The sequence below is a fragment of the Akebia trifoliata genome, chromosome 13 (genome assembly GCF_017979445.1).
Source record: "Akebia trifoliata isolate Shusen 1 chromosome 13, ASM1797944v1, whole genome shotgun sequence".
Classification (NCBI taxonomy): Eukaryota; Viridiplantae; Streptophyta; class Magnoliopsida; order Ranunculales; family Lardizabalaceae; genus Akebia; species Akebia trifoliata.
This window is the reverse complement of record NC_141387.1, coordinates 2,618,102-2,645,534: the sequence shown is the minus strand read 5'-3', so window position 1 is coordinate 2,645,534 and position 27,433 is coordinate 2,618,102. Positions and strand designations below refer to the sequence as shown.

General features: G+C 36.1%; 3 protein-coding genes and 1 pseudogene across 3 annotated transcripts; 1 reads left to right on the top strand and 3 right to left on the bottom strand.

Moving 5' to 3' along the window:
• Positions 1 to 16,365: 16,365 nt before the first annotated feature.
• LOC147387297 (putative disease resistance protein At4g27220) lies at positions 16,366 to 20,126 on the bottom strand. The gene is made up of 5 exons (XM_086421541.1): positions 18,227 to 20,126; positions 17,996 to 18,121; positions 16,937 to 16,962; positions 16,515 to 16,618; positions 16,366 to 16,411 (listed from the first exon to the last, which is right to left on the bottom strand). The coding sequence occupies exons 1-5, from the start codon at positions 20,124 to 20,126 to the stop codon at positions 16,366 to 16,368; spliced, it is 2,202 nt and encodes a 733-aa protein (XP_086277667.1).
• Positions 20,127 to 20,530: 404 nt separating this feature from the next.
• On the bottom strand, positions 20,531 to 21,025 carry LOC147387296 (putative disease resistance protein At1g61190). The gene has a single exon (XM_086421540.1). The coding sequence runs from the start codon at positions 21,023 to 21,025 to the stop codon at positions 20,531 to 20,533; it is 495 nt and encodes a 164-aa protein (XP_086277666.1).
• A 3,035-nt stretch (positions 21,026 to 24,060) lies between these two features.
• On the top strand, positions 24,061 to 24,381 carry LOC147387295 (putative ribose-5-phosphate isomerase 2 pseudogene; annotated as a pseudogene).
• Positions 24,382 to 26,136: 1,755 nt separating this feature from the next.
• Positions 26,137 to 26,870, bottom strand: LOC147387294 (protein NDR1-like). Its single transcript, XM_086421539.1, has one exon. It carries the CDS (start codon positions 26,719 to 26,721, stop codon positions 26,137 to 26,139), a length of 585 nt encoding a protein of 194 aa, XP_086277665.1. The 5' UTR covers positions 26,722 to 26,870.
• Positions 26,871 to 27,433: the final 563 nt, after the last annotated feature.

Here is a 27,433-nt window from a genome sequence, read left to right as displayed (position 1 = left end):
TTTTTTAACAACACTTGGATTAAAGTTGAAGTTTTCATGGTCATTTCGAACGGCTACTTTGCAAGTTTTCATAATCCTTGTTGAAATCCTAATTGAAACTTTCGTAGATGCAAAGAAGAGAGAGAGAGAGGAAGGGAGGAAGGAAGGAAGTAGAAGAAGAAGAAAAAAATCGAATCACATTCGATGTGGGATAGCGGATGGAAGCAGTAAAACTAAAATTATTGTTTTCACGCACTTTTTAGGTAGGTGAAAACAGTATAGTTGGTGAGACGAGCAAAATAATATGTGCAAATAACACTCCCCTTGTATGTAATATGATGACCTCTGTCACAAGCGGGACTTTGAATTTGGGGTGTCAATGTGTTTCCAATAATGTTGTAATATGATGACCTCTGTCACAAGCGGGACTTTGAATTTGGGGTGTCAATGTGTTTCCAATAATGTTGGTGAGATGAGTAAAGTAATGGGTGCAAATAACGCTTCCCTTGTACGTGATATGATAAACTCTGTCACAAGCAGGAATTTGAATTTGGGGTGTCAATGTGTTTCCATTTAACCTAAATCAAATCGAAACTAGAACCGAGACGGTTCTAGGATCCTGTTTTATTGAAATTGATTAGCATCAGATCATTTACAGTCGAACCAATTGAGAATCATAAACCATAGGAACCAATAAAACAAAATAGCAAAATCAAATTCATTTGAAGAAATATTTTTTCTATAATTTCAATTCAGATGCCGTTCATTTGAGACTTAGACCTAGATTTGTTTCTGGTTCTACTTTCTTTAAGAACCTAAATCGACCCACTGAGCGCCCTATTGGCCTATCTGGAGCAATATTGTTGGGGTCTTGGGGAGCGTTAAAATTTTCCAATTCAAATAAAATCCCAACGGAGCGAAGACAGGACAAAAATCTCAAATGATAAAATGAAAAATAACCCAAACAAAATTCTAACTATTGGATTATATATCATCATTTATATCGATTCGTTAAGATTATTTTTCATGTTTTAAATGATTAAAACGTATCAAGTTATTCACTTGGTGCAAACAGGTTCACTATTACCACACCAAACCTTAATTTCTTCGCTACCTTCCTTTCAGTGTGTTAGTTTTTCTTCTTCTTCAGCATTAATTATGGCCATGGCACTCTTGTCTGTCTTAATTACACCGCTCACAAACATAGGCAAGTGTTTGTTTGATCCTCTCAAATGCTTATCTTATAAATTATGATGAAAACCTTGGGAACCTTTGAGACCAAATATGTCGTCTTGGTACAAAGAGAGGTGATATACAAAACAAGGTAGATGAGGCTCGAATGACATTGGAAGACCCTGTTGGAGTAGTGCAAGGATGGTTGAAAGAGGCAGACGCGGTTGGACACAACAAGAGGAGCATCAATGAACAAGTACAACCGAGTGAGAACAAGAGATGTTTTAAGGGATTTCATGTCAATGCATGGGTGCAAGGCACTGAAAGGGGGTAATTTCTCTCTGAAAATACCCTGCTCTACTTCTTACACTAAAATTCTAGATTTGAACGTTGGAGTAGTATTGTTGCAAGCACACCCAAGAGCATAGGAAGGTGAGAATTCTTTTTATTGGTGAGAATCACGAGGTAACGCAAGTTTTTTGCATCTACAAATAGGATCACAAATTATGTTTTTAGTCATTCAATTGATCGTTGGGAGATTCATTAATTTGGACCATTTCGGTCTTCATGTAGAAATCGGCTTAGGGTGATGTCAAACCTATAAGTTAAAATTCAAATATGATGATTGAGAAGTCTTGATACCTAAGACCTGAATTATTCATAAAATCGGATCACTAATAATACTGTGATTCTTCAATTGTGTTTCACAAGATTATTTTCAAACAAAAATATGTTGGGTCATAAAAACAAATCGAAATCCCTTATTATTACTCCAGAAAAAATATGAGGGAATTTTAGATAAAAAAATAAACTTTACCCAGAGGAATTTAGCTATAATACTCTCTTATCACCAAGTGAATCAAGTTGTTATACTATTCCCTAATTAGGAGAGATTTACAGGGCATACCTATCTGTTGGAATTTTATTTAAAAAAAATAATCTTTTACTTTATCAAGTTTGTTAGTAAACAAACCTTATTTTATGAATCAGGCTAGCATGGCCAACTTCGTAAGATTTCAAATCTTACTAAGGATCTTTGGGCCAATTGAATCACCCAATTGGAAATCCAACACCACAGCCATTTAAATTTCATGAAAAAACATAGCTTAAAATATCAAAGGTCAAAAACAAAAATCTGTTTTGAGCTTTATCGAAGTTATTGAAAATATATGGCTACCGAACTCTCAAATTTAGAAATAGATTTCAACAATGAAAATGAACCTCTTTTTTTGAATGTTTATTTTTTTCCTAAGTTCTTAGAATTTTATCCTTTATAACCGTATAACATGATATCATGTTTTTGGATGACACAAATTGATGCGGTTCACTCCATGGTATATTGTATGTTAGTAACAAATTTACTGCATTAATTTGAATTTTATGATGTGGATCCTCAATCTGAAGTTTGATGGGTAACAAATTTCATATAAGTAAGGTTCTTTTGAAATTATTTGCACTCCAAAGGAGTTTTTGTAATAAAAATTATAAAGAAAGATTTACTGGGCAGACCTACCTATTGCAATTTTATTATAAAAACTCTCTTTATCTAATTATTTAATTGAACAAGCCTTGGTTTATGAATCATGCAATCATGACTAACTTTGTAAGATTACAAATATTACAAGGAGTCAGTGGGCCCACATGGATATCAAATTCGCAATCCAACGATATAGCCAGGTATCATGGAAAAAATCAGATTTAAAAGAAAAAATTTGGAAAAAAAAAAAAAAAAAAAACATTTTTGAGTTTGATCGTAGGTGTTGAAAATTAATAGCTACGAACTCCCAAGTTTAAAAATAAAATTATAAGGTAAAATTTAACATTTTTTCAAATTTTATTTTAAACTTTTTAGGATTTGTCCCGTATAACCCTATGACAATAGATAACATTTTGGATTCTACAAATTGATGCAGTTAGAGTCCACTCCAAATAACAAATTAACAACACAAACTTGAATTTTATGGTGTGGATCCCTCCAAGGTTTGCTCGGTGACAAACTTGATAAAGTGAGGCTTAGTGGGTAACAAACTTCATAAAGTAAAGTTCCCTTGAAGTTGTCAGAACTCAAAGGGAGTTTTTGTAATAAAAATGCAACAGTTGAGTCTACCCAGTAAATCTCTCAATTATAAATCGAAGTAAGTGAAAATTCACCGCGCTCTGAAATGTGGGAAATAGAGAACTTGTATTTGGAGGATATAAATTTGAGAGTTTTACCTAATAGACCTAATTGTTGCACTTTTATTACAAAAACTCTCTTGGACTTCTAACAACTCCAAGGGAACCTTGCTTTATGAAGTTCGTTACCCACCAAACCTCACTTTCTCAAGTTCGTTATCAAGCAAATCTTGAAGCAGGATCCACGTCATAAATTTTTAATTTTTGCAGTTAATTTGCTACTTAGTGTACCTTGGAGTGGATTCTAACCACATTAATTTGTGGCTTTCACAAACATGATCTAACGTACAAGATTATAAAGGTTAAAATTCTAAGAATTTAAACAGTAATAATAATTTCCACCGTTGAGTTTTAATTTTAAATTTGAAAGTTCGATATCCATCCATTTTCAACATCTAATATCAAGATCAAAAAGATTTTTTCTCTTTTAATTTTTTCTATCATATCTGAGTTTTTACATGCAATATAGAAGTATGTATTGTTCAATTTCTAATTTAATTGTCCATATGGGCCTAATGACCCTTAGTATGAGTCAAAATCCTACTAAATTAGTCATGTTAATCTGCTTCATAAAGTAAGGTTTGGGTAGGCAACAAACTTGATAAAGTAGAGGAGTTTTTGTAATAAAATTGCAACAGATAGGTCTGCCCGGTAAATCTCTATATACATTTTCAGTTTTCACACATATTTCCATTGGAGGTTATAACTTTTCAGTTTTAAATGGAAAAGCTGAAGTAACATCAAAATGTATATCAATTCTTACATTGTTGACATGGATGCATATCGGGCTCATGCATGGTGACAAAGTCAGGTTTGTGAATAATTCGAAAATAGAAAACTTTGGAAAAAGATCGATAAAGTCGGGAAAACATCAGGTAAATTTAAAAATAAAAATAATTTTTTAAAATATAAAAAATGTAAATAAATGTATTTACAAAATGATAAAATAACATTAAAAATACTAAATATAAAAATAGTTTATAATTTCTCAAAAAATTGTTGATTAAATCATGATTAATCAATTTGTTATCAAAAAATTTCATGACTTTTCTACAAAAATCAAGATTTGATCAACAATTTTATGTACTAAACAATGAGGCCAGTTTCTAACGTCCCCTTTTTTTATGGGTAAGTTGGACTTGAATCCACGATCTTGAAGTTGTTTTGCAATATGTCAAATCGACAGAGCTATGGGTCTGAGATTCATAAATAACAAACATGAAAAGTCACTTGAACATGCATCATTGCATTTCCCTTTCTATGCAGTCCAATCACTCCTTGAAGTCAGCCGGTGAATCCTTCATTATCCATTAAGATAATCAGTATGGAGTCTTATTCCAATGCTATGCATTTCTTCCCTTAGCTCCTTGGACTCACATACCAAGCGGCACCATCTTTCAATTTGTGGGCTATTGTACTCTAATGGATGGATAGATATCGATGGATCACAATATGCAAATTTGGGAAGGAGTGGTGGTGTTATAAAAAAAAACAAAACAACAAAGATGACAAAAAATCACACAAACATAAGGATTTACGTGATTCGGCTATGTACACCATAGATTAGATCAATAATAATCATTATTTTCTCTTAAGTTTTACAATCCTAGAGATCTCTACCTATAAAACCGAGAATTGTTAAAAAAACGTCTATCTCCTAAAAAATAAAAACATTTAACAAAATACAACACAATTACCTTTTTGTAACTCTAAAAAATAGGATCCACGGCAGGGGCACTGCTCCCTGCAACCCCACAACTCTGCGTAGCGCCAAAGGAATACAAGACATTTACACAACAGTTGTTCTGTCAGCTACTGTTATGTGGTTGAGAGCTGTAGTCTTGTCAATATCCAGAAGTGGAGCACAAATAAGTTTCTACTAACAATCTACAAATGTTCGCAAAAGTACACACATTCAGTATTTTTTTTTTTAATAAAAAACAACAAATGCCTCATTACTCATAGACATAGTCACATTTCCTCAATGAAACCTTAAAACTAGAAATTAAAAAGGTACATTTTATGGCATGGATCGGATACAAATCAACGGTCCAAAAGCTGTATCAAATATTTCTACCATCGAGAAACAACATGAATCAACTCCATTTCCACCACCAACTGCAAAGATCTTGCCATGTAAACAACCCTTCTCATAAAATTACTGGAGAGCATGAATTCCACTCATTAATGGGTTGTAGGCTTTGATTTCACGGAAGTAGAATTTAAGTGTCAAAGCCTTGAAAAGCACGTAAGTAATAAGAAAATTTTAATAATGGTTATGTATAATTAATCGAAGAAATTTTTTGTTTGTCATAGCTCTAACAAATAAACAGAGAAGAACAAAAAACTTACGTGGTTCAATAAGATTGCTTACGTCTATGGACGATGATGATGTCTCCAATAACTGGACCACGGTATCTACTCTTTGGTGTACAGTCCCATTCTATCATTATAATACCACCAACATAATATTACAACCATAATGATACCTACATACAATATTGAAATGTTTTACGAAGATGTTTACTTTTAAAATCTATAGCACTTACATGCTATAATCGACATTCTAAATCCCAAAGTTTGGCAAGCGAATCAGAGGCATTAGAAATCCCATCTCGAGGATGTCGACCGCATCATGATACAAATCCCCAGTGACCACCATACACAAGAAGCTAGTTAAAGAAAAACAGAGAAACACATCAATAATGTTGAGGAAAATCTAGAGTACTCGACTCTAAATACTCAAATGTTGGATATAAACAAGTAAACGATTTACTTGTACTATACCCTCAATAAAGATATCACTCACAAGTTGAAGAAGAAAATAACACTCTATTAAGAAAAACACACTTTTACAAACACTCACACTTTTTACAACCTCTCAAGACCTCTTACTCACAACTTATTTCTCACAACTTGTTTCTTACTACTTGATTACAAAATGAGAGGACTCACCCCTATTTATACTAGTGGCACCTCCTTAACTAATGGTTAGGATTGTGCCAACACATTCTTAATCTAGTGGTTACAATTTTGTCATCTAGAACTTTCTAAAAATATCTATTAGTCTAGAGTTTTCTACCAAAATATCTATAATTCTAGAATCTTCTATTTTTCTCTTATCTAAAGACATCTAGAGTTTTCTCTAGGAAGATTCTAGAAATTGGGCTTGGACAATAAATGTGGGCTTTTCCCAATTTGGGCTGGTGTTGAATTTTAACACTCCCCCTCAACACCAGCTCTTACTCTTTGCACCATGTTGAGTTGACGACGAAAGTTCTCAAACTTGCCAGTACTCAATCCTTTTGTGAGCAAGTCTGCAACTTGATCATCTGTTTTGATTTGTCTCATTTCTATATCTTTTTGAAGAACCTTTTCTCTAACAAAACGATAATGCACTTCCACATGTTTAGTTCTTGCATGAAAAATTGGATTTTCTGCCAAACGGATTGCTGACTGGTTATCACAGTATAATGGAACGGCATAATTTATTGATTGATGTAGATCGTTCATCAGCTGTATCAGCCACATACTCTCTTGAGCTGCTGTTGCTGCTGCTCGATATTCTGCTTCTATTATTGATAAAGACACAGTCGGTTGTCTCTTGTTACACCAAGAAATCACTCCCGATCCAAGAGTAAACATATACCCAGTAGTTGATCGGCGAGTGTCGTGATCTCCTGCATAGTCAGCATCACAGTAGCCAACTAGCTTGCAATCTTCGCCTTTCTTGTACAAAAGACCATAGTCAATTGTACCCTTCACGTATCTTAGTATTCGTCGGACTGCTTCCAAATGTGGTTTCTTTGGATTTTGCATGTACCGACTCATCACACCAACTGCATAAGAAATGTCAGGTCGAGTCAAAGTCAAGTAGATAAGACTACCTACCAGTTGTCGATACATCATTGCATCTTTCAAGTCTTTTCCTTCATGTGCACACAGCTTAGCATTTGGTTCCATTGGTGTTGAGATTGGTTTGCTTTCGAGCATTTCGAACTTCTTCAATAAATCTCTAGAATATTTTTGCTGGCAGAGAAATATTCCTTCTTGTGTACGATCAACTTCTAAACCAAGGAAGTGCTTGAGTTGTCCAAGTTCTTTCATCTGGAAACGAACAGATAGATTCTCCTTTGTTCGAAGGATTTCTGCCTCATCATCACCCGTTATGATTAAATCATCCACGTACACAAGCACGATAGCTAACTTTCCTCCATTAGCTTTAACAAACAAACTCGAATCTGCAGGGGTTACTGAATAGCCACCTTGAGTAAGAAATTCAGAAATCTTACCGTACCACGCCCTTGGTGCTTGTTTTAATCCGTAGAGTGCCTTTCGCAGCTTACACACATACTCAGGATGATCTTGGTTCTGAAAACCTGTTGGCTGGATCATATAGATCTTTCGATCTAACTCCCCGTGTAGAAAGGCATTCTTCACATCCATCTGCCACAGGTTCCAATCTTTGGTGGCTGCAAGTGCTAGTAGGACTCGTACAGTTGTAAGTTTCGCCACCGGACTAAACGTTTCATCATAGTCTAGCCCATATTGTTGAGAAAACCCTCGAGCCACCAGTCTAGCCTTATACCTCTCAATTGATCCATTTGGACGGCGCTTTATCTTGTAAACCCATTTGCAGGATATGGGTTTCACATCTTTTGGCTTTGGCACCAGATCCCAGGTCTGATTTTGCTTTAACGCTGTGACTTCTTCTTCCATAGCTTTGATCCACTCAGAGTTTTGTGATGCTTCTTCAAATGTCTCGGGTTCTTTAGCAGTTGCTTCTTCAGCTATGGCTGTATTGGCATATTTGGGATTTGGTTTGCGAATTCTGTTTGACCTTCTCAGTTGTGATTGTGGAGTTGATACTTATGTTTCTTCATGATGATCTTCTTGTTGATACACACCAGTTTCCCAAGGATTCTAGGCCATCTCTTGATCACCATCACTGTCATGTAGATCTTCAGCCTCATCTGAACTTGGTTGAATGTTGACAGTGTGCTCCTCCATCTTTTGTTGTAGTTTGTCTTCGAATTCTCTTGAGTCTGGCAACACCTCTTTTCCTGAGGACCACCAAGAAGATGCTTTGTCGAATACCACATCTCGCGATGTATAACACCTTCCAGTTGTAGGATCACAACATCTCCACCCCTTTCTCTGATTATCGTATCCAACAAAGATACATCTGACTGCTTTCTTATCGAACTTGCTACGTAAATGATCAGGAACAAATACATAGCATACACATCCGAATACTCGAAAGTAGCTAACTGTAGGCTTTATGTCCCACAGTTTCTCAAAGGGTGAAACAAACTCTAACCTTGGTTGAGGAAGTTTGTTGATCACATGGGCTGCTGTTCTCATAGCTTCGGCCCAAAATCTTCCCGGTACATTCTTTGCATGTAGCATACTCCGACAAGTTTCTGCAAGATGCCGGTTCTTTCTTTCTGCTACACCATTCTGTTGTGGTGTTGAAAGCGCCCTCGATCCGCGGGGTGCGCGGATCCGCTTTTGACCCTTGAGGTTTGGGAGTCGCCACCTAGTTATTATGGTCTAGGAACCAAACTGACCCTACAATGGATAAAAAAAGAACTAGTCTACTATAGAAATCTGAATCCGGAGATCATGTTACGGGGTTGGAAGGTTTTAGGCACCAACCCCGCCCGGCCAATGCCGGTCTCTACTTATACCAAATATAACTACATCGCTAATGATAAAACCTAGATTTAAAAAATAAAAAATAAAAAAACCTTACCTTCGATCTGCAAAAGTACTATTCCCTCAGATCTGAAAAACAGTTCCTTGTACCGTACTCCTTGTTTTGCTTTGTCTCCGGATCTGATTTCTGATCTCCGAGGCAAGGTGTCTCTTTCTTGGATCTGGATGCTTCGAATTTGTGGTGGATTTTTGGGGTGTTTTTGAAAGGTTTTTGGGTGTTTTTTAGGCTAAAATCGGAGTAGGGGTGTTAGGGAAGGAGTTAGGGCTCCAAAATTAGGGTTTTGGGGAGGCTATGGAGGCTTCTTTACCTACTTTTCCTAGGGTTTTTTCTTTGATACGAAAATAGGGTGTGGAGGCTCCTATTTATAAAGTTTTTTGAAGCATTTAGGGTTTGATTAGGGTTTCTTTTAAGGCTTCAATTAGGGTTTTGACTTAGTCTTTAGGGTTTTAGGGTTTTGACTTTAGTCTTATGAGATTGACTTGATTAGTTTTAGATTAGGGTTTGGATTTAGGGTTTTGACTTTAGTCTTATGAGATTGACTTGATTAGTTTAGATTAGGGTTTTGATTTAGGGTTTTGACCTTAGTCTTATGAGATTGACTCGATTAGTACCTTGACTTCAGTCTTGCTTGATTGACTTTAATTTTGACTTCAGTCTCACTTGATTGACTTTAATACCTTGACTTCAGTCTTGTTTGATTTACTTTTAATTTTTGGAGAACTCCCCTCTAAAATATCTTTAATTCTTTGGACCCCCAAATGGAGGGGTCCTTAAAGAAATATCCCACGAACCCTCAACAATTTTGCCTGAGAGTCCAATTAATCAATTTTTTAGGTTCAATTTTTTAAATTAATTTCATTAATGTTTCACTTTAATTATTTAATGTTTTATTTATTAATTTTGAATTTTTTAATTATGAAAATTGTGAAATTACCATTTTACCCTCGGAGAGGATTTTTTACGTTTTAAGTCGTTTTTCAATGTTCCAAGATGTTTTGGAATCAGTTTTTCGTAAGGAATTTAATGGGAATGTTGGTTTTTGTCATTTATGAAGTTTTTTGTATGAAATGATCGTGAACTTTATGAGGGGTATTTTCGTAATTTTGTCAAATTTTGTGAAAATTGGCGAAGTGGTTTACTTGGTTTCGATTTGTTATTTTATGTGTTTGAGTGGATTTTCCTAAGCGTAATGCAGGCTCTAGGGTTGTTTTGATGTTAGGGGTATTTTGGTAATTTAGTGATTTTTATCGTGAAGCTTCTTTTTTATTTGCAAGACGATGATTTCTATGTTTCTGGGGTCGTATTTTCCTAGCGTAGCGTGGTTTCTAAGTTTTGTCAGTTCGAGATACCTCATCCGGATTTCTGAAACATATCTGGTAAAAAAATAAAGCATTGGAATAAACATCCATCATTGGGAATCTTTGCGATCGGATTGACGATTTGATTAATCAGGCGGATGCAAAAATGGGGTGTCTACAGGTGTATTGGCACATGTATACTGACGACGTATTTTGCATTCTCGTAGGTATAGAGAGAACTCGTTCGAGCTATATTCTCCTCCGTTGTCTGTGCGCAAGCAACGGATATTCTTTCCTACTTCTCCTTCAACTATCTCTTTGAACTCTTTAAACTTTGAAAAAGTTTCAGATTTTTCTTTCATAAAGAAAACCCACACATACCTAGAGAAGTCATCAATGAAGGTTACCATGTACCGCATTCCACCGACTGATGGTTGCTTGACTGGCCCGAACACATCAGAGTGAACTAACTCTAATGGTTCCTTTGCTTTAAACTTCGATTTCTCGTATGACAATTGATGTGCTTTACCATACTGGCATCCTGCACAGACCGTGTCTGATCTCACGTCAAGCTGAGGAAATCCCTTAAGCATCGACTTCTTTACCATCACACTTAACTTGGAATAGCTAACATGACTCAACCGCATGTGCCACAAATCTGCTGTCTCGTTCCTTCTTGTCTTGTCTACATATGCAGACTCTGCTGACATTACGTAAACTGACTCCAATCGTCGTCCCTCCATCGTTGGCTTTTATGAGATTTTGATGTCACGATATACCTTCACATCTTGGGGACCGAACAAGACATAGTAGCCTGATGATGTTAATTGAGCTACGAATAACAAATTTTTCTTCATTCCTGGAACATGGTAGACATCTTGAAGTGGCACCTGGTTAGAACTATAACGAGGTGTGACTATCGTCTTACCGATGTGAGCTATCGGTAACCTTGAGTTGTCAGCCGTCACCACCACACGACTTCCCTTGTACTCAGACAAGTTTTGCAACTTCTGTCTATCACCTGTCATGTGATTTGAGCACCCCGAGTCTACGATCCAGTCATTCTCGTAGTCAATCCGTTCAGATGTAGCTGTAAGAGCTACTTCTTCTTCTTCCTTTACAAACGATGCTTCAGCATCCCATTCATCTTCAATTTTCTCTTTAGAACTAGAAGTAGCAGCATTACTTTCAGCATGCTTTTTCTTAGACCAGCAGTCTTTCGCCATGTGGCCCTTCTTCCCGCAGTTGTAGCAATCGCCTTCGAACCTTCTACTATTACCGTGATTCTTTGAAGCTCCCCCTGAACGAGAGCCTCCCTCTCTTTGATGACCTCTTATCTTGTCACCATTCGTTTTAGATCCACCTCTGATGTGCTGCTTGAATTTACATTTGTTTTTGCTTGTGTAGAGTGCTTCCTCCTCACCCTTTAACGAGACTCCTCCCATTTGCTTAGCCAAAGCTTCTTGACCAACAAGCAAATTTTCGAACTCAACAAGTGATGGTTGTGTCGGCCATCCTTGTACTGCAGTAATAAAGTCTCGGTATTCGGGTCGTAAACCATGGATAATTATTCTTTTTATCTTGGTTTCTCCAATAGCAGCATTCGGATCTAACTCTGAAATTTCACGACATATCGACTTCACCTTATGAAAGTATTGGGCGATCATCATATCACGTTGCGCCATTGATAGCAGCTCGTTCTCGAGAAGTTGTAATTTTATATCGTTCTTCTTTGAAAAGAGTGTAGCGAAGGTATCCCATGCTTCTTTCGGTGTTTTGGCATCTCGAATGTGCTCTAACATTTCTTCTTCAATTGTAGTCTTTAAAGCAAACATCGCCTTGCCTGCTTTAATCTTCCATTTTCTCAAGATGTCATTGGCATCTTCTGTTGTCGGTTGTGTAACTTCACTACCACCGACAATCTCCCAAAGGTCTTGACCTTGTAGGTAAGACTCCATGCATGTTGCCCACGTGTTGTAGTTTTGGTTGTTGAGCTTCTTGATTCCTCCAACTACTTGAAGGTCACCCATCGTGCTGACAGAGTTTCGACTGAATGGAACAAACTTGACTAATGATCTTGTAGAATAGTAAACTCCTCACGACTCAAGATAACTCCACCAAAATCGATCCTTGGCAACCTCGCTCTGATACCAATTGTTGAGGAAAATCTAGAGTACTCGACTCTAAATACTCAAATGTTGGATATAAACAAGTAAACGATTTACTTGTACTATACCCTCAATAAAGATATCACTCACAAGTTGAAGAAGAAAATAACACTCTATTAAGAAAAACACACTTTTACAAACACTCACACTTTTTACAACCTCTCAAGACCTCTTACTCACAACTTATTTCTCACAACTTGTTTCTTACTACTTGATTACAAAATGAGAGGACTCACCCTTATTTATACTAGTGGCACCTCCTTAACTAATGGTTAGGATTGTGCCAACACATTCTTAATCTAGTGGTTACAATTTTGTCATCTAGAACTTTCTAAAAATATCTATTAGTCTAGAGTTTTCTACCAAAATATCTATAATTCTAGAATCTTCTATTTTTCTCTTATCTAAAGACATCTAGAGTTTTCTCTAGGAAGATTCTAGAAATTGGGCTATAAATAACTATTGGGCTTGGACAATAAATGTGGGCTTTTCCCAATTTGGGCTGGTGTTGAATTTTAACAAATAATTTATAATTGATCATTAAATTACAAAGAACTCATTAAGGGTGGAACCAACGAAAAAGTGCAACAGCAATATGGTAGGTGATCAATAATACTTAAAACTCTAACCTTGGTCGTTTCTTTTAACCTTAATTTGTTGTTTGTTGAAGAAAGGAATACAAACTACTAATTAATTTTACAAAATTAAAATTAAAAAGAATTATATACAATATTAACACCAATAATCATCCAAGGCAAGTAGAATACACCACTAGGGACAGAATAGATTTAATGGGAACTGAATGAAACCATAAAGCAGGTTGTTAAATAAATAAATCTTAAACCATAAACCAAAAGAGAGAGAAGCACACAAAAGGAGCTCCAAAACTTGGGATGACAGTCTATAGTTTCATGCATTAGCTTCTTCACATATGCATTTATTATTGAAAAATAAATAGCGGTACTTCACGAAAAATTATATAGATTCCAAAACTAATTAAGGGCATGCTTGATTGCAAGGACAATTTAAGAAAAATCATTTGCCCGACAGAGCTCATATTTTTCGTTATGCACATGACTACAAAGCCTTTGTTCCCAAAATTTATGGATAATTTTGAATTTTCTTGTTGAGATAAACCAAAGTGGTAATGAATTAAGTATCATTAGTCTTGTTATAATTCAGGAAATTTATAAATTGAAGTAGGTGAGCAATCAACCAATCAACGGATCAATTGGCGATAAATCTTGAAAATAAATAAAGTTATACTGCCATATTATTGAAAAAGAGGGAGGGGGGAGGAAACGAAAGTCAATAAAGTTGAAGGGGGAGAAGAGGAAAGGGGGGGCATTTATCCCCTGCAAAACTATAGATGAGTGGGGTCCATGGAGAGTCCTCGTCAATGCTTATTAGATATTCTATCTCATGACATTTCACAACACAAAACCTATATAAATGACTGAAACCTCCTACTGCATCAATGTATGCAAGACGCTTGAAACCCATGCAAGAGGATAAGACCAATCGTCTGGCTTTCTTGCATTATATCCTAACCCACTGTGAAATCATATTTGTACCGTGGATGTGGGCATGGGGCACCACTACTAGTCAAACCAAATTCTCAGGTTTTAATGTCGCCTTTTGCCACCAAAATGAAAATAAAATCTTCAAGATTTTTCCTTGAAACAGGGATGTCTTGAAACTCACATATGCCATTCTTACTTTGACTTGAAGACCAACTAGATTTGGTAATGATGCCACTTCTGCAAAGTGAGCATTGGTTTCACCTCCATATGTCGACGACCATCCCTCAAAGCTTATAAGAATGTGCAATTCTTCCCACTTTGTCAACCTTGTTATAACATTCGGTGCTATAAATGAAAGGTTTGTCACCATCGTCACATCTAAGCACCTTAGATTAATTGGTCAGATTACCTATTTCATTTGGCAACCTCTCAATACATGAGTCAGCCAAATTAAGTATTTCTAAATTCTTCAATCCTCCAATTATGGATATAGTAGTAGTTGATAGATCACATCCTTGTAGATACAGAGTCCGGAGGTTTGTGAGTTGTCCAAGTGACTTTGGCGCTGAACCAAAATAAGTCTCACTTAGATCAAGGACAAGAAGTGCTTTCAAACATTCAACGAAATTATCAGGATTTACTTTTAGATTCCCATTCCCTCTTAGTAGTAGGATTAGGAGTTGCCGGCACTCCAATTGACTAGGGAGCTCAATAATGCGACTACACATAAATGAAACCCATTTACGACGTTACGTTGCAATTTCTTCATAGACCCTTTAATTAATATTTTAAATAAGATATAGGCCCTTGTGATACATTATGTGTTTGCACTTCACACCTTCTAGTACAATAATAATGACAAATAAGCCTAAGATCATTAATGGCCTTGGATCATTATGGGTGATTTTTACTCAGCTCTTCCTGTAGAAGAAAAATGATTCGCCCGAATATTTTTGGACATGGTGAGATTTTTGAACTCTTACGATTCTAATCTTTAATCGTATTATCCTTTTCTTGGTTTATTTGGCATATCAGTTGAACAGTTTGTCCTAGTTTTCCCCTCTTAATCTTGATCAATATGAAAGAAGTTTTGTAGGGAACCCAAATGAAGAAATCAAAGAATGATCGAAGAAAACATGGAATTCAACACACCATAGCCCAATTTAATTCCTAAAAGTACCCATCAACCAAATATATTTGACTAAGGAAACAAATACAGACCAAAAACCTGCTTAAGAATAGATACAAATTGCTTCTAAACAGCATTTTTTGCTCCCATGAGATGGGCATTCGGTCTAGAACCATATCATTACAACATTTGAAGACCAAGACAAAAATAAAAATAAAAATTTGAACAAGAAAGCCTAAAGTACTTAATATCTAATGCCATATCATAACAGAAGCAGTTTAATACTTTTGACAAGAAAAATGAAGTGACTCTAACTAAAATTAAACAGATCTACCTGAAACAGCTAACCATGAAAATCTTCCAAAGTTCAAAGAAAAAAAATGCCAGAGTGAAGCAAAAAATTAAAATTAATACTCCAATTTATCAAGCTCATTAGTTATATCCTGAACAAAATCCCACTTAGAAATACAATATAATATGTGATAGTAAATCCTTAAATCAAAGACTCTTATAAATGTTTTGGAAACGAGTTCAATCACTATCATCACTAGCTGAATCTGACTTGTTTGTCATACTATATATTGTAAAGAGCTTGTGAACGTATATGGTTTTGTTTAAATACCATAAGTGGGGAGCCTGCACCATGTACTCATGCAATTTGGCATGACATGTTAAGAAAAAAACAGAAACAATGGAGAACAAGAAGAAAAAAAAAAAAAAAAACAACTTGCAATTACACAAAAACACAAGGATTTACGTGGTTCCCTCAAGATTAAGGTACATCCACGGATCACACCGATTCCACTATGAAGAGAAAACTTGCTGCTACATATTATACACATTCACCAAAAACAGAAATAATACCCTAGGAAAACATAACTAGGGTTTTACAGAATATTAGTGCTCGACCGGCAAGTACTATGTTAAACGATGAACAGTATTCCTTGCTGACCAATACCATTAGGCTTCACAAACAATAGCATGAAGATGGGTTTGAAAACATCATCCTTGCATTTTTCCCTCCATATATGGTCCATTACATTCTTTCTCCAATGTTATGCATTTCTTGCCTTAGGCCTCGGACTCACGTACCAAGCATCGCCATGTTTCATTTTGTTGGTTGTTGTGCTATTAAACCAATGGATAGAAATAGATAGATGAACATGTGAAAATCTGGGAAGGAGTGTTGCTGCTCTCTCGGCTACTGTAATGCGGTTGGGAACTGCAAGTAGAAGATCGACATGTTCCTGTCAATAAACAAGTGTGGATCAGTACACTAAAAGTACCTTTCATAGCATGGATTGAATATGAATCCATTGGGGCAAGGCTGTGTCAAACATTTCTACTCACGAGAGACATTCAACTCCATTTCCACTGCAACCTGCAAAGCTCTTGTAGGCTTCATAACTTAATGGATTGTAAGCTTCATGATAGAAGAGTATAAGTGTCAAAGCCTTGCAAAGCAAACAAGTTTACATTGAGTAATAACCAATACCTATGCCATACCATGAATAACCATTTAATTCCTACCCCGGTAAATGCAAATCTTTTCAATGAGACACGGCTGATGTGAGTCGAAACAGGAAAAAATATTTTCGCACCACCCAGCCCCCACAAGTAGAATCAGAACCAAAACCGTCAAAAAACACAGTTGGCCTTGATTTCGATTTTCAAGAATTGAATGTGAAAAAAGTATATTTTAATAATGATGGGTACCATTTCCACCCCTGCCACAAACCCAAAAAATAACGAGAGAAAAACACAAAACTTACAATGATGAGGTCTACAATAATACCACCTACAAAATACAAGGCACAAACATTTAACATAACAAGAATCATTACAACCATAAATGATACATACAATATTGAATGTGTTAAGAAGATGTTCACTTTTAAAAGCTATAGCACTTACATACCATAATTGAAATTCTAAATCTAAAAATTGGGCAAGCAAATAAGAGGTATAGCTCATCCCATCTAGAGGATGTCAACCCAGTGACCACCTTACACAAGAAGCTAGTTAAAGGAAAAACAGAGAAACGTATCAATGGCTATAATTGACCATTAAATTCAAAAAAAACAAAAAATGCAGGGGAAAATAGGATGGCGAATAGCAAAATTACAAAGAACTCAGACAAGAGAGGAACTGATGAAGAACTGCGAGTAAAAACCACAGCAATTTAATCGGTGATCAGTAATCCTTAAAACTCTAACCTTGATCTTTTCTTTGATCCTTAATTTGTTGTTTGTTGAAGAGAGGAACACAAACTACTCATTAATTTTACAAAAATAAAATAAAAACACTTACATACAATATTAACACCAATAATCATCCAAGGCAAGTAACATATACCACTAAGGACAGGCTAGATTTAATGGGAACTGAGTGAAACCATAAACCAGGTTGTTGGTTAAATAAATAAACCATAAAACAAAATACAGAAAAGCACACAAAAGAAACTCCAAAACTTGGCATGATGGTCTATAGTTTCATGCATTAGCTTCTTCAGAATGTCAAAAAAAAAAGTTCAAGAAATTTCATTGAATTTAAACAATAATTGTCCTAGTTCAAATATCAAAATCAAAATGAGGAATCAAAAGAGGATGTTACGCAGGTCTGACCTTTTATTTAATCGAACTAAAGGCTATAAGAGGCATGACTTGAGGCTTCAATCTTCTTCATCTCCCAATCTTAGCTTTTTTAAGGTCTCAAGGTTAAGTCCAGATCATCTGTCTCCACTTCATCATTCTCAATGCCCTCCTGATCCTCAATAGAAGCAACATCTCTTGATTGGTTAAAGTTCTAAGCATTTTCCAATGCTGATATACTATCTTCGTCTGATTCTAATATTGATTCTGTCTCCGAAGGCCATGTAAAATCTCCTGAGACCTGAACGGGGTAGGACACATCTTGTGATTTGAGAGGAAGCCTCTTCAAATTGGGACATTGAATCACTGTAATTGATTCGAAAGAACAATTGATAAATAAACAGCCTTGGTAGAAGCTCATCAAACAAGGTAAGCCTATAAGTTCAAGGTGCGCTAGCGAAGGCAGCAAACCATGATGACTCGCTGCTTCTTCCTCCTCATCCTTTTCCATTGCAATTATTTCCTCCAATACATCACAGTCATGTACACTGAGTTTTTTTAGTTGTTGTAGACTTCGTGCTAAACGGAATGTGAAGAGGCTCTTCAATATCTTGCATCTTTCAATCAACAAATATCTCAAGTTTGTAAAGGTCTTGGGAGCAACTGATTCCTGATACCTCATTAATTGCATGTCTCTTGAGGTTGAAGCATCTTTAACAGCCACAATACGCTCTTCATCGTTCTCAATTAGATTTCTGAAGAGTTTAGCCGGTGGTAGCCAATGCACAATCTTCTTCATGTTGTCCATGTTTCCGATGATTAATTTCTCCAAACTCCCAAAAGGATCTTGTGGAGGCTCCTCACCAATGCTTAGTAAATATTCTACCTCATGACATCCCTCGACATGAAGCCTTTTTAAGTGGCTAAAAGACCCTAACGGTGCCAAGTATTCAAGACTATTGAAGCCAAAGCAAGAGGACAAGATCAAATGGCTGGCTTTCTGGCATAATATCCTAACCCAATTTGGAATTTCATTTGCTCCATGGATGTGAACACCTCTACTTTTCAAATCAATATTTGGGACTCCAAAAGTGTTTTCTGCGTCCAGAATAACACTAAATTCTTTCAGATTTTTCCATGAACAAGCAGGGATGTCTTGATACGTCCATGTGCTATTCTTTACTTTGATCCGAAGACTGACTAGGTTTGGTAATAATGCTACCTCTGCAAGGCTAGCATTGATTTCACCTGCATATGAACATCCTTTAATATCCCAGCCTTCAAAGCTTCTCAACACGAGAAATTCTTCCAACTTAGTCAGCCTTGATATAGCATTTGGTGCTACATTTGAAAGGCATCTCACCCCCATTAAATCTAAGCACCTTAGATTGGTCAGATTACCTATTTCTTCAGGCAACCTCTTAAGAAATGAGTGGGACAAACGAAGTATTTCTAAATTCTTCAACCGTCCAAGTGCTGATATAGTACCTGATAGTTCACACCGCCGTAGGTACAGAGTATGGAGGTTTGTGAGATGTCCAAGTGACTTCGGCACCGAGTCAAGATAAGTATCACTTAGATCAAGGACAACAAGTGATTTCAAACTTTCAAAGAAATTATCTGGATTTAATTTTAGGTTCCAACTCCCTCTCAGTAATAAGGTTAGGAGTTGTGGGCCTTCCAATGGACTACGAAACTCAATACTTTCATTATCCATAAATGAGATCCGCTTATGTGTGTTCAGTTTCTCTGTCTCAGGCCACTTTCTCAATCCTAGACCTGCTTTTATCAAAAAACCATTCTCATCTTTGGATGCAATTGATATGGCAACATCTCGAACCACATCATGAATCATCACATGCTTGTCATCGCTACCATCTAATAACAAGCCACAAGCCTTCAATTTTCTAACAAAAACAAGTAGCTTATTTGATGCATCCTCCAAACTTTTGTTTACCTTCAGAAAACCTTCTCCTATTCCATAGTCTCTCATCTGAGACAAAGGAATGTTGTAGTCTTCGGGGAACATGCAAAAGAACAAGAAGCAGAGCTTGATTTCTGGCCCATTCAAATGGTCGTAACTGTATCTCAAAGAAATGATCACTTCTGGAATTATACCTTCCAATTCGATTGGGTCAGGACTTTCTAATGCTCTTAATACATCGTTCCATTCAAATTCTTCCTCCATATCTCTCAAAAGTGATCCTAGCACAACAATTGCCAATGGTGAACCCTTACATTTTCTTGCAATCTTCTTTGCAAGGGGTAACAAAGTCGCCCATGTAACAACATTGCCTGCTTTTTCTTTGAATAGAACCCATGACTCATCTTCAGAGAGGGGTTCCACTTTGAATGTAGTTTTGATCCCCATTTCGCGGCAAACGTCATGTATTCTTGTTGTGAGAATGATTTTGCATCCCATGTGTTCACTTCCACTTGGAATTCCTATATCTGATAGCTCTAATCTCCTCTATACATCATCCAATATTATAAGAACCGTCTCCTCCAGCTGCAACCTGGCAAACAATTTATTTGCTCTTTCTACAGAGGTACTCTGAGGCTCAAGGTACAAGTCCAACCTCCTCCCAATATCATCTTGAATTCTTTTCAAATCCGGGGAGTTTGACACGATCACCATTATAACTTTCTTGAAGAGTTGGTTCCCTTGGAGTTCATTGTTTAGTTTGTTCACTAGGGTCGTCTTCCCTATACCCCCCATTCCATACAGCCCAATGGATCTGATATTCTCATCGCACAATGCCTCCGTAACCTGATTCATAACCAAATCCCTGGATCCACACAATGGGTCCGCACTGGTTCCACACTTGGAGGAGGTGGAACGTGAGAAACTATAGTGAAATTCGCTCTTGCTTGGAGTCCATTGATCTCATGTGACATCTTCAATGCTTGTTTACTCATCCGGCGGCGACATGCACTCCAATCTGGACACAATCCCTTCAAACATCTCGTGTTCTCCCTCACTTGCATTTCTTCATTTAGAATACTCCTTGCATTCACTCCCATAGTGGCTGCCTCTTCCAACCATTCTATTACTACCCCATCGGGTTCTTCCAATCTCCTTCGTGCCTCATCTACCAAGTTTTTTACATCATTTCTCTTTGTACTCAGATGACGGACTTGATTCCTAAGGTTCCCAAGGTTCTCTTCATAATTTATAAGATAAGAGATTTGGCGCTTAAGAGGAACAAATAAACACTTGCCCATTTCAGTGAGGGGTGATACCAAGATAGACAAGAGTGCCAAGGCCATAATTAATGCTTAAAGAACTAACTAAATGAAAGGAAGCAAAAGAGAGAAGAAAGGTATCTGGTTCTGGCTTACCTCTCTTTAATTTTTATAGAGGATCAAGTGGAATTCTTTGGTGTTCGTAGTGTACCTGTTAATTTGCACCAATTCAACAACTTCATCACTTTCAATCACTTAAAACATAAAAAATAAATCTTAACAGATGGATATAAATGAGATGATATATAATCCAAGAGTTGTAAATGGTTCTTCATTGTCATACATACCCATATACAAATCAATTTATTTGTTATTTATTTTTTTACATTATACATGACTGAAGGTTATCCAGTATTTTAAAATTAACATATAAGATATAAAGTTCTTCAAACTAAATATTTGTGCTTAAAATGGGTCATTTCTTTTTAAATTTATTATTTGTAAAGGAGATAAATTTTAATTTTTGAAAATAAAAGTCATTAAATCATCATTTTAGTGGAATAAATTATTATTAAGTTGGTTCTTTACAAATAATATATTACTTTTTAGAAGGAATTTTTTTATAATGATTTTGAAATAATTTTTCTCATTCGATTCTTGAGAACCGGAACCGACCAGCACCCGTGACTTTTGGCCGTTTCAATTCTGGTTCCACTTATTTTAAAATTGGAATCGGAAGCGATAAAATATAGTGGTTATGGTTCTAATATTCATCGAAACCGAACAGGAACCGACCCATTGACACCCTTAGGTGTGAGAAAAAATGATTCAAAAAAAGTGGGATAAAAAAGTATACAAAGACAGGCAAGTCAAACTTTGAAGCAGCAGCGAGCTGGCCGCTTCAAAATTTTGAAAAAACCCTCGTCGTTACAAGGCACATGGCGTCATTGGAATCCAGTGTGGCACATGGTCGAGAAATATCCTCGCAAAGGAACAAGATCTCAAGCATTAATTATGTTGATCGTAGTTTGGAATGTTCGAGAGATGAAGGACCTTAGGAAATTGATCAGAGCAATCAGATATTTTATTGGTTTTGAAATAGTTGAGCTCATGGGATTTTGTGAAACATAGATGGAGATTGAAAATTCTAAAAAAAAAAGATCGCTAAATAAAATTGGAAGTGTGCCGACAACTACAGCTCACATCATTTTCGTCAAATATGGATTGCTTGGAATCCTTTCAATTATAGGGTCCATAAAATCTTTGAATCAAATCAAATCGTCCACTGTGATGTTGTTCGGGTTTGGTATGGTTTCAAATTTGCTTTTCCGGTATTTTATGCGAATAATTTGGAAAGTGAAAGGAAACTTCTGTGGAGGGATTTAGAAGGGGTTGTGTCAATAAGACCCTGGATTGTGTTAGGGAATTTCAACACTGTCAGGTTTCAAAGTGAGAAGATTGTGTTAGTTAACGCGGGTATTGAAAATATTGGGTTGATGGATTCAAAAACCATGGATAATTGGTTTTCTTGGTCTAATAATTCATTGGGTACACGAAGAATTCTAAAAACAGACTTGATAGAGCTCTAGTAAACCCAAGCTGGCTTAGTTTATCCACATCTATGGAGCTAAATTCTTTGCTTCAAGGTGTTTCTGATCACTTCCCTCTAAAGTTTTTGTTTCCAATTAACAATCTGGGAGGGCCTCGGAATTTAAATGAAAGGAGAGTAAAGGCTAAGGAGAGACTATTTGAGATTCAGAAGGCATTAAAAAATAACCTTCTAGATACTCATCTTCCAATTGAAGAATCAAGAGCACGAGCTACTTATACTAAGGAATTGAAGACATGAGAGAAATTTTACCGACGAAAGTAAAGAATTCAGTGACTAAAAGAAGAGATAAAAATACCAGATTCTTTCATGGCTCGGTGGTGACAAATATTGCTAGGAATGACATATCTGCTTTGGAGACCAATCAAGGAGTTTGTTGTGTTAAATAAGGCAAGCATGGGAAACTGGACAGTTCAGTGCTTTTTAAGATATTTTCAAGAACCCAAGGAGAACGGTAAACCATTATATCCCCTTTACTTATAAAATTTCGACTGGTCTTTTTGAAATTTTTTTATTCCTGTCATAAAGGAAGAAATAAAATATGTTATCTTCAATGCTCCTAAAAATAAAACTCCTGGGTCACATGGGTTTGGGATAGAGCGTAGAATGGGTCTGATTTTATCTAAAATCTGAGTGATTATAATCCAATTTTAGCGAGTTTGGTTCCTTTAAGTATATCCGTAGGATATTGGTTAATGTCCTTTGAAAACAGGTGAGCAATCAATGAAGAGTTCCACTAGCCTTAGAAAAACCTTTCATGAACTTCGGAAAAAAAAATCCTAGAAAGGAATTATTAATTGAGCCGTGTTGGGGTGACACAGAATTTACTATGATTCTCACAATTCTGACGTGGACATGCATACATAACCTTACATGGTTTTTACTCGTATCGTGAGGAAACACATCTATGGTTATGTGCACATCCCACGTCAGACTTGTGAGAATTGCAGTAAATTCTTTTTGTCATTTCAGCATTTTCCTTATTAATTTTCACCATTGAATTTCAAATTTAATTTTGGGAGTTATGTGGAAGTTGGGTAGCTGTCTATTTTCAAAACCTTGGATCAAGTTAAATATATATATATATATATATATATATATATATATATATATATATATATATAATATATATATATATATATATATGGGGACGGTTCGAGGGACGTGCTGAAAACCAGCTGAGAAACAGACATTTGAGAGCCGTTAGATTTGAGAAAGCGGACGACGCTGATTGTTCAAAACGTCATTTCCAACTAAAGAAACGAAATTTCTTTTATTTAAAAATAACTCCCTCTTCTTTTCTATTTTTTTTTACTACCTTAGTTTTTCTGTTTTTTTAACTAAATCTAATAACTCTGTTTCTATTCATCTTTCTCTCGACAAAACGATGGGAACCCAACCCTTTATCTCGACAGAACGACTGAAAAATCAAACCCTTTGAGACTTCAGTCATCTCTCTTCTGAAACCAAATCAAAGCTTGTTAAACATTTGGGTGGTAGTGGGTTTGCCATGACAGTCGAAATCATACCCTTCTGTTGGAAATTTACAGCCATTCGATCACAAAATTTGTTCGAGGAATCAGGCTGTGTAACAAAGCTTAGGACTTGTGGAGAGAATGGTGTACCATTTGAGACTGATAATTCGAATTATATTGTTGATTTGTATTTTGAGAAGGATATTGGGGATTTAAAGGCTGCTAGTGATTCAATTCTGCGACTCGCGGGTGAGCACAGAATGTTTCTTGATATGACCACCACTGTTATAGTTGCTGGTGAACTTGGCGTCACTGTGAAGAACAAGTTGTCATTTTGGAAAATTTACCCAAGGTAGTTTGATGGATGGAATATTAGATTTTTTTTTTAGTTAACATTATATTAGATTTTTTTTCTTCTTGAATGCCGCCAAGAATGTTAAATCTCATACAATGAGATGAATTGAGTTTATGCTTCTTTTCCTTAATTTGAATACTGTGGCCCTTTTTTTCTTTTTTTTTTTCTTCTTGTTATTCTGGAATAAATTTTAATAATTCAGAAATTTACCGATTTTTTTCCCTCTTCAGTTTCCTCTATGGGGACAATTGTGAATGTAAAATGCTCATTTTTGAACTCTATTTCTCTCTTTAGAAATTTAACTCGGTTTTTTTTTTACTGAAGTCTCAAAGGGTTTGGTTTTTTAGTCGTTCTGTCGCGACAAAGGGTTGGGTTTCTATCGTTTTGTCGAGAGGAAGATGAATAGAAACAGAGTTATTAGATTTAGTTAAAAAACAGAAAAATTGAGGTAGTAAAAAAAAATAGAAAAGAGGAGGGAGTTATTTTTAAATAAAAGAAATTTCGTTTCTTTAGTTGGAAATGACGTTTTGAACCATCTGCGCCGTCCGCTTTCTCAAATCTAACGGCTCTTAAATGTCTGTTTCTCAGCTGGTTTTTCAGCACGTCCCTCGAACCGTCCCCTATATATATATATATATATATATATATGGGGGTGGTTCAAGGGCCATATGAGAAAACATATGAAAAAACTTCGTTTTTCAAAATAAGAGTTAGAGGTTTTGGATTGAGCTGATTTTTTGCAAGGATAGTCACTATGATGAAAAGATCATCCTCACAAAAAATCAGCTCAATCAGAAACTTTTAAATCCATCAAAAGTGATTTACAAATTAGTGATAAAAATTGGTAAAAAATCGACGGTCCACATTCTAAATCACTTTTAATGGGGTTAGAAGTTTTAGATTGGGCTGATTTTTTTTTTTTTGGATGATCTTCCCATCATAGAGATCATCCTCACAAAAAATCAGCTCAATCCAAAATTTCAAACCCATATTTTACAATTTTATTAAAAACGAAAGTTTTTACATATGTTTTCTCATATAGCCCTTGAACCTGACCCTATATATATATATAATATATATATATATATATATATATAGGGTCACGTTCCTAAGACTCATATTGAGACTCACATTGCGACACACCGTTTTGTCTTATATGGGCAAAATATTTGGAATGAGCTGATTTTTTGTGAGGATGATCTCTGTGATGAGGGGATCATCCTGGCAAAAAATCATCCCATTCCAAAACTTCTAACCCCATCAAAATTGATTTACAAAAATTGGAGGGTCTATAATTTTTCAACAAAAATTGGACGGTCTAGAAGTTTTATAATGAGCTGATTTTTGGCAAGGATGGTCTCCTCACCATAGAGATCATCCTCACAAAAAATCAGCCCATTCCAAATATTTTTGCCCATATAAGACAAAACGGTGTGTCGCAATGTGAGTCCCAATATGAGTCTTAGGAACGCTGTTCATATATATATATATATATATGGGAAGGGATCGGTGAACAAAATCTGAGACAAAGATCCATACAAATTATATGGATCGTCGGATCGCGATAGATCTAACGGCGTAGATCTATTTCACGGATCAATAACACAAATGTTAATAATTTCACTCAATACTTTTACAAATTCTAAACACCTCCCCGACCCAAAATCTCCTCTTCTCCTTCGTTTCAAACTCTCTCTAACTCAGTCTCAAAACCCTTCTCTCTTCTCTCTTCTCCTTCATTTCAGATTTCTCTAACTCAAACCCTTGCACAATAGCAATAGTGAACTGGTGCGCACGATAGCTTAACACCCTTCTTTCCTGGCCACTTCCCTTCCTCGTTGACCGTCACATTAGCTCCGAGATTCATCTTATGACGCTTAGTCTTCCAAAATATGATCTTATACCTCACCGCCGTCACCAGATTCACACGGAAAACCGCCTTCTTCTGATCTGAAACCTCCTTTCTGGCAGTTTCCCAGAAATCCCCAACTGCCTTAACTGTTCTGTAACGGTGAGCCTTCTTTTTATGCCCTTGATAAAACCCATCAATCGAATCAGTCGCAATTGGGAAACTTAGGTTTCCTCCGTAATAAAGGGTGAGGTTGAGGGTATCGTAGTAAATTCCTTTGTCTTTGTTTTTGCCATTGTTGAGTTTGAAGTCGAAGGTTATGGTGGTGTTTCGGGTGTCATTAGCGGTTTTGTTGAGGGCAGGAACGTAAAATTGCTCAATTGAGTATGTGGGTTTGGACGGGCGTAAGCTTAACCACATGAAGAGAGCTGTGAGACCTGAACTGAAGATGAAGCCGACGCACCACCTGCAACAACCCGGTGATTCAGACATCTTTCCAGCGCTTTTTGGGTGAACCGGTCTAGAAAAACCGGTTTATTGACGGTTCACGAAGTCTTCTGAAGTCTTTCAAGGAGAGAGAGGGAGTAATGAAAATAATAAAGTTGGGGGAGAGGCCACAGTGGGTTGGGGTTTGAGACATACAGCTTCGTTGTTAACATATGGAATCATGCCGCGTGTTCTGAGAAAAAACATTACGGACCGCGGTACGTCATACGCGGTCTCTACCGCTATTTTTGTATATCCCGAAGAAAAATAGAAAAAGATCTATGGTTATGCGCCCTTGCCACTTCAACCGCGTATGATGTAACGCGTGCTTTCATCACGACTCAAAAAGGAAACTTAATTGTTGCTTATGCCTTTGCGCAAGGATTTTCTAAGTAATGATACGAAATATATCCGATGTTTGAACAAATCCAAAAAGATATGAAAAATCAAAATTTTGGATTGAAATCTTATATCCAAAATAATTTCGAATCGGATTTACATATATTCCAATCTGATTTGAATATATTTGAATATTTTTTTTTATATTCTCAATTTTATATAAATGGATATAGATAAGACGTTTTGGTTTTTTTTATGTCCCTCTATATTTATAGTAGGAAAGTAGATTTATTTTTTTAATTTTATATGATTTTAAATTTTAATGTTTTTTTGAACATTGATAATTTGAAAATAAGGCATGTGTTCAGATTGATTTTGG

What these genes read in the sequence shown, in the direction of transcription:
- LOC147387297 (XM_086421541.1), bottom strand. Translation starts at nt 20,126, where the DNA reads ATGGGGATCAAAACTACATTCAAAGTGGAACCCCTCTCTGAAGATGAG. An exon ending in AGAAGCAGCGAGTCATCATG is followed by an intron (nt 18,122 to 18,226) that starts GTTTGCTGCCTT and finishes AATCAATTACAG; the next exon opens with TGATTCAATGTCCCAATTTG. An exon ending in AATGGAGTTGAATGTCTCTC is followed by an intron (nt 16,412 to 16,514) that starts GTGAGTAGAAAT and finishes GTTTATTGACAG; the next exon opens with GAACATGTCGATCTTCTACT.
- LOC147387296 (XM_086421540.1), bottom strand. Translation starts at nt 21,025, where the DNA reads ATGGCCTTGGCACTCTTGTCTATCTTGGTATCACCCCTCACTGAAATG.
- LOC147387294 (XM_086421539.1), bottom strand. Translation starts at nt 26,721, where the DNA reads ATGTCTGAATCACCGGGTTGTTGCAGGTGGTGCGTCGGCTTCATCTTC.